The sequence below is a fragment of the Patella vulgata genome, chromosome 5, assembly GCF_932274485.2.
Source record: "Patella vulgata chromosome 5, xgPatVulg1.2, whole genome shotgun sequence".
NCBI classification, from domain to species: Eukaryota; Metazoa; Mollusca; class Gastropoda; family Patellidae; genus Patella; species Patella vulgata.
In genome coordinates this window covers 31323102-31336741 of record NC_065883.2, presented here as the reverse complement: position 1 = coordinate 31336741, position 13640 = coordinate 31323102, and the positions used below count along the sequence as shown (strand labels likewise).

Sequence of the window (13640 nt, the reverse complement as noted above, 5' to 3'; positions counted from 1 at the left end):
ACCAGTTGAAATGTCATGATTTAATGCTGATTAGCAATTACTAACTAATAAGATGGACTTTTTAAAATAGATGAATTTTGCGGGTTTTGTTCAAACATAATTAAACACCAAATCAAATATCTTCCTACTTAATATATCAAAATTTTGAAATTTCAACAATACATAAATTTGATAGATGTACAGAAACATGTACAAACTATAAACCAAAAATTGTACATTAGCTTTTATTTCTGAATTCTTATTAAAAATCTTAATTGCCATCGTTAGTGAAAACTGCATTTCTGAAAGCCCTAAATCATTCCCCTAATATAGTCTAATCTCTTCCTATGATTGCACTAAGTTAAAATCCTCCAAGACTTTTTAATTCAAATTCCAATTTTAAAATTACCATCATCAGTAAGAAACATTAAACATATTATTGCTGGTTTCTAAAATTAACGGAGAATAATTGACAGGTGTTAGTTCTTCACCTGGCCACCTGTTATTCCAAAACCAGAGTCAGAGTTGCCCCCCTTTCTCCAGATCTTGTTACCAACAGCAACTGGTGTATATTATTTGATTACTAAAACATCTGGGTGTCTAAAAACCACAGAAACTACAATTTTCCCACACATAAATTCTGGGTTTAATTAGAAAATAAATGTTTTTATGTTTTTCTGTAGCAAAAGTCAAGATGACTGACAACTGTTGAAATGTTTCTTTATGAAAACAATTTTACTTCTAATGGGCGCCATGATGAGAGTTGGGATTGTCATGTAGGTTGTGAAAGAAGGCAATGATTGATTTAAAACAACAAAATATTTTATGAGATTACATAAAGGATGAATTGAAACCCTGAAATGTTTATCTTAAATCCTCTCAAAATGCAAAAAACTAAATTAGTTCACCAGGTAAATGGAACTATTTTTTTTAATTTATTCTTTTTCAACCATTTTATTTATCAGATATTGATTGCTGACCCAGGAAACAGGTATCTCCAGTAAAATTAAAATCTGAATGTCCACCTAATCAAGAGTCCAAGAAATCCAACAATAATTTATAAAGGTACTTTATATTCAAAAACATGCAGGAATCATTTAATTTATGAAAAGTACTGTAGACTCAAAAACATGCAAGAGTCATTATATTTATGACACTTTCCAAAATTACACAGTCCTACATCTGTAAAAGACAGAAACCAGAAGTTGAAAAGATGTCACAAAAGCAGATAAACTTGTCTGGTTGCTAGGGTGGTGAAGACAAAATGGAGCCAGCCACCAGAAGCAATGTTTACTATGAAGTTCTTCAAATTACATCTGCTACTGTCTTGGGTAAGAAACCACAAAATTGCAGACTAGGTCACCATAAATGTCAATTCTCTATCCAAAATCTAGTTACAACTCTTAATTTCTCAATTAAAGACAGATTTCCTGAATGCTCCAAAACCTTTCATATCAATTTGTTTTAAAGCTATATTTATCAATTGTGCAATTTTAGGGCTTTATAGAATTTCCATGGAGCTTCAGTCTTAAGCAAACCATTAGTTAAAGATACATATTGTGTAAGATTTAGATAAAGAGGTAGTCATTCTTGCTATAATAGTTCGAAAATAGATAATGTAAAATGAATAATTTGAAAATTTCATTCAAATTGCCCTATTGCAAGCGAAGATATTAGCCTTTGAAGGTTTGACAAGACGTGTGCAATAATTTCAACCACTGCACTGGTTGTTCAAAGCCAAGTCTTGCTCCTCCATTTTTAACTTAAATCAAAATATGGCTGAACTGTTCAAATCTATTTAATATCGGAGAAATCTGATGTCATCGAGAGACGAGAGTTGATTATGGCCTGGATAAGTTAATTAATGTCTAATTAATAATTTAGAAAACATTTTAGCCTAAAGAAAGACCTGCAATAGGCAGATTTAGCTCTTGCATAATGTATGTTTAAGTTTAAACTATTATCAATAACATGGTTTTGTGGTGCTAGTTGGTTCTACAGAAGATCGGAGAAACAGAATCAGGGTGACTGATTGCCTCCCAGTGTAATGGAATCATTAATTCAACTCTGGGGTCAAAATTTATTTGTCAGTGGATGCTACTGTATTTTACTTCATCATGATACATGTTATAGGAGAGGCACCATGATTCATCATGGCTACATGTTTATTTATTCCATCAGGAATGAAATTCAAAAACGAAAAAAAGTTGAGCAAGCCTAGAGCAGACATGTAATTAGATATTTTAAATAAATAAACTTTTATAAACTTAAGTTAAACAGATAAAATGGCAGTCTAGAATGATAATTTACTCAGATAATGAACATCCTCTCAACACAAAGTTAACAAGATATTTATCTTCTAAAAATTTGATGTAATTACTGTCTCTCAACCAAACAAACTGTTCCAAAAATTAAAATTTGGAAAAGGAGCATAATTTGGAATCATTTGATATCATTAACTTTTAATATAATTTAATGATGGCACCAATTTCTTTAGTTCAAACCAATATACAGACTAAGTAGTGTTTTGCAAAGAATTTCTATAAATTGTCAAACTTCTAACATTTAAATCGCTTGTTCCCTTCATTTCATAAACAATCAGGTGGTTCTGGGTGTCTATATGACTTAATTCCTTCAAGTAAGCATGAACAGGTACATATACAAGCAACTCTAAATTTAGTAAGTCATAACAAAACAAGCAAACTTACCAAATCTGAGTAATTTAAGTTCCTCAAACATGATGAAGTATCATAATATTTCCAGTTTTTCCTGAGATTCTGTAGAAATGGTCAGAATACCTTGATCAGGTGACTAAAGGTGTAATACTAAGGAATACCTCAGTTCCACCTTAGTCTAGTAGCAAAGTACAACACCTTACTCCGCCCACTATCAATATGATTGACGGCTAATTCACAAGGCACCAACCAATCATAGACAAGAACCTGACAATTCCATCCAATGAGAACCCACTGGATACAGGATCATTGCAGACCTAACCAATCAGAGCATGGCATTGATCAAGTCCAGGAATCAGTGATGTATGACCTAAGGCGTTGGTGTGACTAAGCGGGACTGTGTTAGATGTGTTATAGCTCTGCAGTAAATGGCTATCTGCTGCATTATTGGTAGATTGTATTGTCATGAAAGCGATTGTGTTTAATTTTTCTATTGTGATGATGATTAGGCTCCATGTAAAGGTAAAAATGAACAGACCTTGGCTGTGTGATATGCTATGGGCTGTGATTCGTGACGATCTACCATGAAGGAACCATGAAATTGTTGAATTTGATATTAAACAAGGTTTTACTCTTGCCCCTTGTTCAGTCTTTCTATTAAATTTTGATTTAGATTCTTCTGAATAAAGAAGTTCTTCATAAAATTATATAGCTGAACTATTTTATAAGTATTAAATTTTTAATTTCATTTTTTAAAAAAAGAAATCTTTCTCAAGACTGAACTCAATCAATGATATATTTTATTCGAGGAAGGGGTGGGGATTGCTTTAATAAGAGTACAGTTGAAAGAATACAATTTTGGTCTTTCCATGAATTTCTAGTTATAATATACCAATAAGGAACTCAATGGCATTGTCTTGCAGTGATGATCAATATCCTATTTAATTTTAACATCTTTGGTGACAAATACATCCCATACTTACATCCTTTTATTGTCAACACCCTAAAATATAAGATCCCTATTTAACTCCTAATTAAACAAGGTGTTGAAAAGTTTAAAGAAATACATCAGATAGGGAATTAAAGGAACCATTGTATTTATAAGCTGGACACAACAAATGAAGTCTGGCATGGTCCATGGGTAATTTAATCTCACAAGTGTTCAGTATCAGCCAAGATGGTCAGAGAAAGGCGTCAGATTACAAAGCCAAACTGACCAGTGAGTGGACATTGAAGGAACAGCTGGACAAAAGAAAGTGATTTAAACTGACCATGCTGTATTGTTGATAATAATATATTGGATCCAGGTTACTATTGATATTCTGACCATTTAAAATAAGTCAAAGCAGTGGCCATTAATAACTGAGATTTTAGCAGTGGTCGCAAAATAAATGGTCATTGTAATTACACCTAGATTGGAATTTGGTCATTTATAGGAATAACGAGAAAATATTAATTTTTGAGCTAGACACAGAAACAGGGTAGAAAAGTCCAAATCCAAGCCGAAAACAATGACTTATTACAGGTGATCATTGAAAATTCTTATTATTTAAACTATCAATGGATATTTCAATATGTTCAATTAGTAAATGCCTATCAATGTGAAAAACCCAATGCCAAGCATTTTAAGATCACCTATATCAATGTTTTAGGGTCACAATTTTCACAGGAAATGTTGACCACATTTCCATGTGAGCGTATAAAAACGTACTGGTCATTTTAATATTAACAGAAAACAATTTCTTATGGGAAACAATCACTGGTTTTATTCTATAAGACAACATTTCAACAGATATCCTCTTATTGTTATCATTACACTTGAACATACTATTCACACAAAATATTCTAAGGATTTTTAGGAAAATTTACAAAGAGATTTATGAGTCTGTCTACCCATTTTTTTAAACATTCTACTGATCTGAACTTACTTAACTGCGTATCAGGTTGGTGGTCAAAATTCTAAACCTAGCCAATTTTTCAATTAATAACTTTATAATGAAAATATTGATAAAATTGAAATTTACATAAATGAATTTTAAAGCTGTTTTTAAACAACAAGGGCCTTTCATTAATTTGACATTATACATGTATTAAAATATTTAATAAGCTTTATTCAATTTTATTTCTCACAAAAGCCATAAATTTTCTCCCAAAAAGGTCAAATTTAAAATCACTATTTTATTTCAAAATATACAACGATGTCATCAGAATCGTTTTTTTTTTTAATTTTCAATTTCTGAGTATGTTTTATGAAAACTTGTATTGATAATGTATAAATTATGTATATTTATGCATAGATATTTGCAATAGATATAGTAGGTTTTACATTATCTACATGGGTGATTATTAATTATTCTTTTTTTTACAAATAAACTAAACCTACAGATGTTTGGAATAATGTAAAGTCTTTCAGTTATCATCAAGATGGATTACAGCAAAACAATAGAAACTTTGCCTTGTTTAACAGATCCCCTCATCATTAAACAGACTCCCTGAAGGCTTGCTCAGTCATTAATATTCAAATTAATGTTTACGTATAATTGTTCATTATTCATGTAGATATTTGTCAGACAGAACAAAACTCCTGGAGAGCTCTACATGTCACACCTGGTGTTGATATCATTTGAAAGCTCCCCACATATATATTTGAGTATGTACGAACAAAAAAATTTGTTACCCATCATCAATAATAAATAAAAATAGCTATGTGAACTTTTCCCAAAAATTAGGAGTAGTATCCGGAGGTCTAGAAAAAAAGCAAGCATACTCTTCTCCATGCAGGACACCTGCCACTACAGTGATAGTTTGAACTTTAGGTAAGTCAAAACTGCTTGGTGGAAGGTAACCTTAGAACATTGGTCACCAGCAGAAATCGCAGCCAATTTAATTAAATATAAAGGTACCACAGATTTCTTCTTGGGGCAACACTCTTTTGACATCACAGTTCCACGATGGGTGCAATGATGTCATGGTCAGTTCCTGGTTCACATAGTATTAGTATGTTTGTACTTGTTAAAAGGGTGTGCCTAGCCTGCCTTATTATGTGATGCATACTATCAATATGGATGGTCATGTCAAATATTTAATTATGGCTACCTCGATTGAATGCTATTATATGATATTTAACTACACTATGGGAGTCCCCCCATGATATGTAAATGAGATGCTGGAATGAGTAATGTTGTAAGCAGGTGTCTGATTGGTCAAACTGTGGGGGACAAGTGTTGCTGCTGTCAACCTCTGCAATCATTAAAGTAATATTCTAATTTCTAAACCCACATGGTGTCCTGGGTGATGCCTTGTTACAAAGTTGAAACCATGATAGTTAAAAATTATTGATAAATTGTAACATTGACCCAGCCATTTCTTTGTGCATTCGTGAATAATTTAATTAAGATTTTTAACTTTAATCAATAACTTTTGGCAATGTTTGGAGCAAAGATTGATGCATGCCATTCCATAAAATAGGCAAGATTTTTAGTTAGCAATGTCCTTTGTTCTGAATGTCAGACAATAACTTTAAATACAGAAATAAAAGTTAATATTCTACAAGAGAAGCCTGGTTTCTCATTTTATTTACAAATTTACAAAGCCAATAGGCAGCTTATTTCCAATAACATCAAATGAATTCATATCTCCAAGTTTCATTTACACATGTATATCCAATTTAATTTCTGACAAGGGTCTAGCATTAGCATTAATATAGGGGTTACCATTCATAGGTTGACTTAATCGTATTCATGTCCTGAACAACACGATTTGACACATGTCATGTGACACAAGACAGACCATGTGACATACACCAGGTACAAATAAACCTTCATAAAATCGACAATCACTTGAAATTAACTCCAGTCACTAAATTCACGTAAAACAATGAAAGCAGCATGCAGTCTCAATTATCCAGGAAATGACATGTTTTGAGCCCCTATACTATCATTATAGGTCTTAAATCACTGGATAAAGGAGACAATTATTCATGTCAAAAAGTCTGAAAGGGAACAATAGTAATATTATGCAGAAACTGTCCAAAATATTCTCTTCAATTTTGACTTAGGGAAATGTCCCAACCCTTATTATATTTATTATTTTAACATCAAGCTGAGAAATGGCAGAATTTTCAAGGCAATCAAAAATTAAATGGTCTTGAATTTTGATAGTGAGGAAATGAGTTTGAGTGAAGTGGTGATTATATATATATATTTATGGAAATGACCCAGCCCTTATCCTTGATATTTAGGTAATATCAGGAAATGAGTAAGATCCCTATTATAATCTTCATATCACAATTATTGAAGATTTATCAGTATTTAACCATCACTTTTATCATAACACTGTTTAGTTTTTCAGGGCTCAAAATTCACAACAGCCATCGCGGCAATTGATGTTGTAAACATGGGTATGGCCAAATATTGATGTCGTAAATTTCGGAAAAAAAATCAATAAAAATATGACAGTCATTGGCCGTAGAAATACCTTAAATTGCCATCAATAGTACCCATATCGCAAGCCAAATTAAATGAAATTGAAAAAGTTCATATAAAACTTGGCTAGCTCAATACCTCCTACGATAATTGTCTTTTAAAGCATGACTGTTCGTGTTCTGTTTCTACCCACACGTTATACAAAAAAAAAGTTTCAAAATGTGAATTTGTGTTTTACCTTCATCGATATGTCAACGGATGACGGCCTGTAACATGGAAACAGGACTTCCGCAGAAAAAAAGAATCAACATATACCCCGATAAATATGGGGTAAATGGATTGCACATTGACTTCATGGATATCGCCACACGTAGAGGAAGACAATGGAGTTGTAACGTAGACGTTTTAGCTTTTATAAATGTGTGTGATCAAAAAATCGAATGCAGTATGTTATGGAAAATCTCAATATCATTTGAGAGCACTTGCAGCCAAAAACTCATGCTTTTTGTCTCTTTATAACAAACTGGATAGATGGGCCCTTCTTCTTTTCCAAGTCTGTCGGTATACAACAATTCACAAAATATTTGTAATGATTTGAACAAAGACCTGATTCAACTGATGGCTTCATTGCATTATTGAAGTTTATTTAAGTTTTCAACAGATTTTAAAAAATAGCCCTCGATAATCTCAAAATTTTAAAAATGGTTTTGGTGTTGAACAAAATGGTCTTAAAGAGGCTTTTCTGTCTATAGCCATTTTTCAAAAAATGGACTTGGATACAGATCTGCGAATTTTGAGCCCTGCTTTTAAAGAGGAGAGAACGGAAGTTTAACCTTTCCATGTCACATGAGAAGGGAATATGGATACTACACTTTAGTTTAATCCTTATTATGTATGATTCACTGTAGGATACCCAAATCCTTTCTTGAATGTCATTTTGTGGATTCAAAGTTTTATAACTTAATCAAACATTTCTCTTTAGTTACACACTTTCATCGTATATCTTATTCACTACTATAACAGGCCAACAGTGAGCCTGATGTCACTGTCGAAATCCCAAAATGAATAGATGACACATATTAATTAATCACACATTTATTTTTTTTCAAAAGTATCAAGCAATCAAACTGATTATCAACTATACACTAAGTTTCATCACTCTCTATCAGATAGAATCAAGGTTATCTTGTCCCAAAGCATCGATCAATGAAATTGCTTAGGTCTGCTTAGCTTTAACTCGAATGAACATCTACATCAAGTTTAAACATTCCACCTCATTAAAAGCAGAGTTGTTATGTTCCAAAGTCTTGACCAATCAAATTGCTTATCACTCCGTAGCCTAAGCAGAAATTCTCATCATCGAACTTAGTCAAGGTAATGATATAATGAATCTATGCTCGGCGTTTCATCACTCTCACTTAATTATAACCAAAGTCATTGTGCCCCAAAGCATCAACCAATCAGATTGCTTATCTCTGTTTACCGTAAGCAGACAATGTTCATCATCGATCTCCATCAAGTTTGAACATTGTAACTCAATTAGAAGGAGAGTTATTGTATTCCAAAGTCTCTACCAATCAAATTGCTTATCGCTCTGCTTACCCTGAGCAGAAAATGCTCATTATCGAACTTAGTCATGCAAGCCATCGATGTAATAAAATTATTCCCCAAATTTGATCATTCTCACTTAATTAGAACTAAAGTAATTGTGCCCCAAAGCATCAACCATTCAAATTGCTTATCACTGCTTACCCTAAAACAGAAAATGCTCACCTCCGAACTACATCAAGGCATTGATCTAATAAACACATACACCAAGTTTGAACATTCTAGCTCAATTAGAAGGAGAGTTATTGTGTTCCAAAGTCTCAGCCAATCAAATAGCTTATCGCTCTGCTTACCCTAAGCAGAATATGCTCATTATCAAACTTAGTCAAGGTATTGATGTAATGAAACTATACACCAAGTTTCATCACTCTCACTTAATTAGATCTTAAGTTATCGTGTCCCAAAGCATCAACCAATCAAATTGCTTATCTCTGCTTACCCTAGGCAGAAAATGCTCATCAAGCCACTGACCTAATAAACACCTACACCAAGTTTGAACATTCTAGCTCAATTAGAAGGAGAGTTAGTGTGTCCCAAACAGTGTGACGGACAACGGACAGACAGATAGACAGACAGACAAACCCATTTTTATAGTCCCCTGCTTTCTTCGAAAGGTGGGGGGTACAATTGTTTTTCTTGGGGGGGGGGGGGTCTGAATATACTTGGACCCCCCCAAAAATTTACATAGTAGGCCCAAACTCCTATATATTTACAACAATTATTAGGATTAGTTAAAGATTCTATCTGTATAAAACCTGTACATATCCCAATATGGTTTATACTGCTAAAATAAAACACAGAGATAATCATCCCGGAAACCTGTGTGAAGTGAAAAGTACCTGTGTTCCATAAAATTGTGTCTAGTTAGCCTGTCAGTAATATTTTGTTAGTTTTTTTTTCTGTCACTTATCAGAGTGAATCAAATGTAGGTACCCAAAAACATAACCGCCTAAACCAAATATTTATCGCCAGCTCAGCCAGCAACATAACCATAATGCTTTTACATGCTGTGTCTTGGTAGACAGCATGGCCACATGGTGTTTGTTTATATTTTTTAGGGGTTTTAAAAAATGGGTTAGGGTTAGGGGTTAGGGTTGCGGAACCCCCCAATATATATTTCATGGCTACGCCTCTGAGTCTAACACAAGAATCTCTATTTATCAAGAGATTGGTGAACTGTACTCTATTCTCGAGAAGAAGAAAGCAATTCTTATTATTCAAAATGATTTTATTTACATATAGTACAAGAAAATAACAAAATTAACTACAAATTTGTTCTATAATGTAATTATTTCTAAAATCTAATAAAAAATCCTTGCTGGAACTATTAACCACTCAACCATGCAGTGCTGTCAAGGACATTTATAAATTACATGATTAATATTGATCAAGTCTCCTAACAGCTACAGGATATTGCATTGTGGGTAAGAATAGTGAACTCATATGCAGGAAGTAACAGAAATGTACCTGAGTGACGTTAACAATAATTAAATAAATAAACTCAAACACAAGTTCCGTAAATGCAGAGCATAGAATTACAGCGACGCATAAAAAAGTTAATAATGAAAAAATTTAATTTTCTCAAATTAGTTGTAATTGTTGGGTTACGCACTGTTATTTTAGAATATTAACTTTCAGCTAATTATTGTTTATAATTTGATTATCATGTTTTATGTTTCTGTTTTGACAGACTAACGAGTTCAATCAGATTATAAGACATCAATTTTGATTGGTTATTCAATTATGAGATAGTGCAGAGAAAAATTATGAATTGTCAGCTTTTAAAAAGTGTGTGTGGTTGTGGTTGTCGGGAACAAAGAAAATTAGGATGACCCTTGTGATGCTTCTCTGACACATTTCATTATTTTACAACTGATGCAGATCTCTCTCACCCTCTCTCATGTTATTTATTACGCACACATCTTCATCTTTTGTGGAATTAATCGAGATAAACCAATTTCAGAACCTGTCCATCCAAACCTTACCTGAACTGTAACACAGGTAATACGAGTGGTGGACAGATTCTGGTATCTAACCAAGAAATAAACTGGAAGCTCTGGTCAAATTAAGTCATGACCCCTGTCATGAGCAATGTATGTGATGTAAATGAAATGTCAAGACTGGTCATGATATTTGCACAATGAATCATATTCATGTTTCATTAATTGATCCGGTTTTTATTCATAGTTCCCCCGACCGAAAATCCTCTTGTTCTTTTGCTCACAGTTAGACAAATTTAACCATTTTATAAAACATTGGCTAATGTGAAGATGAGAGACAAAAATAATTAAGTCAATAAGATGTGTTTTCTTGTAAAGATCTATATCATTGGCCGTCATAATTACAAGATGATTTGTGATTGGCTTTTAATCAACATGTAACAAGAAATCCTATTGGATCATTTTGGGGTCTGCATTGTCTTGTTAGATATGATTAATGGTGGACGACTAAATTGAGGTGATCGTCTTCACGTTTAATCAATATTTTTACTTGCAGACGCACATCTTGAGCCAAATATGGATGATGAATTAAGACAAACGCTGTATAAACAGTAAATTTTGATCAATACGAAATAATCTGCTGATCAAAGTTCACGAACATTGGATTGTTCTTTGCTCGTATTTACGTTAATTTCATTAATAATATTCTGTGTCTGTTTTCGTTTGATATTTTGGAAAGACGAGATTTGATTATAAATGTCAAATTAGGTTAATAAATGACCATCTTGAATATGAATAACTGGAACCTGCATCTTTCACTGGTTATAAAGAAGTTACACTTGATAACTTAGCTACAGAAACAGTGTTTGAGAATGTAAGAATCCTAATCAACAAACATTATCACATGTTGTACATTCTTCTTAATTTTTGGGAGTAAAAAAAAAAAACAATTTCAGATTTAAATAAATCTTAAGTTAAAAATTTGTTTTTCTGCATGAAGATAAGACCACACATTTTATTAATTGCACACCAATCTAATTTCTCATATTGGAGTAATAGATAAATATAAGTAACTGCATTAGAGTCACTTTGAACAAATACAAGGTACGAAAAATAAAATATTTATCTCCTTTAATCACCACCTGATCACCTTTTAGCACCAATAGATTAAGATTATCTGTCATCCACTAAACAGATTACAATAACCCAATCACTTAAATTCCTCTTCAACTTTCAACAGGACATCACTTCCTTTGTACTTATCTTTCAATGGGAATTGTCATTACTAACCAGTGTCATGGAAGCACAGACTTCTTGGAAAAGAGATGCAAATCATTTGTTTGGCTTTCAAAGAACAAGATAAATGTTGAATTTAAAAATATTTTTGTTGTTCTTGTGAGGATTGTATCTGGTCTTTTTTCTATATATTCTAAATCTGAATTGTTTTTTTAACTACTAAATGAGTCAAGGTCAAGAAATCAATATATTTGTCAAATAACAAGATACAATTTTACTGATCAGTTTTTCATTTGAATATTTCCTTACGATTCCAATTAAATGTTTGTTCGGTCAATCGTGGGGCTCAAAATCCCCTTCCAGCATAGGTGATATCGCAGACAAACAATTAAATGTCAACTATTGTTTTATCTATAATAATACACCAATCAGTTACTGTTACATCAGTAACAAACAAACCAATCCATCAGAATAAGTGTTACAAACCTACTTGATGCTCTTTAATTAAGCAATTAGAAAAGGTGTAATCTAATAATCTGGTTGTAGATATAATTAGTGTCTTGTGATTGCCTGGTTTTCCTGTTATGAGATCAGCTTTTAAGTAGGTTTACTGAGAATCACAAAGGAAATGGGGGCAGTTTCAAGGGAAAGGAAGTTTGTTGATAAGATAAATGTCACGAAATGTTAAATATCCAAATTCTAACTTAAGATATAACTTTTCATTTATAGATTAAGTTAAGAGTTGTTTTGGGTTGTTTGTTAAACATATCAAAATGCTTCTCTTTACAAATGGATTGATATATCCTGAAATCTCTTTAAGACCACTAGCCACAAACGGATATGTGGTCATAACAATACCTGAAATTTGTACTTAAAATTCCAGTCTGGTATATTTGCAGTTCGTTTCAACTGATCAAAAACTTTATTAAAAGAATAAGTGTGAATCTACTCAGATCACCTCTCCAACATCCTGAACTAGCTGTTTTTAACCAGGTCAAAATATGTAATTTGAGTAGGACGACCAACAGAGATGAAATGTAATATTTTCTTATCAAAATTTGATCAGATGACGTTTTAAAGCTGCTTAATGAGAAAAACATGATGTGTATCTGCCATCTTTCTATGTAGGATATGTTTGTCATATCTTTAATTTTATCAAGTTCTGTCCTGACCAGGTATTTACAATAGAGATATCTTCTTCGGAGCAAATTTAGTGTGATATTGCTGCTTTAATTTAGTGAAAATTCCTTCAGGAACAACTACAAACTGATGATATGAGACAAAAAATGACTAACAGCTAAAATACTACAGACAATAGTAAGTTGTTAGACTGTACTGTAAAAATCAAACAGAGAGAAAGAGAGGGTGAGATGTCCACTCAACACAAACTAGGTAATTTCGGGACTAACATATGATTCAATTTTATTTCAGTAATTCTATTGCAGTGGGTCTTTAGCCGTGGGAGTAAACCGTAGGACCTGGAGAAAACCCTTGAGGTTGGACATGAGACCCTACTCCTTGTCACGTTCCAAGTGGGGAATCGAAACCATGCCACTTCACTCAATGCCAGACCTTGTGATTTTAAATGCACACATTAAACCACTAGACCACCCCCCCCCCCCATCATCAAACTAACAAGTTGTTCATGTAGGACTAAGAGTTGGTAGAAAAATTTTGAAATTACCATTTTTCTCAATGCCTATTTCATCACACAATTTCACAACAAACATGTAAACACAGAGAGAGATTAAATATGTCGAGAGGACAGGTAGGTAAAA

The 13640-nt window shown here is 32.8% G+C and overlaps 1 protein-coding gene across 3 annotated transcripts in view; it reads right to left on the bottom strand.

The window, feature by feature from the left end:
* The window catches only part of LOC126822279 (zinc finger protein 1), a 62175-nt gene that overhangs the window by 13350 nt on the left and 35185 nt on the right, over window positions 1–13640 (bottom strand). The window contains exon 1 of one of the 3 annotated variants that reach the window (XM_050551067.2): window positions 2688–2820. The exons of the other annotated variants lie outside the window; for them this stretch is intronic. Coding sequence (XP_050407024.1) covers window positions 2688–2718 — 31 coding nt within the window. The 5' untranslated portion in view covers window positions 2719–2820. Of the gene's footprint in view, window positions 1–2687; window positions 2821–13640 lie in introns of those variants that run through there. 3 annotated transcript variants of the gene reach the window in all.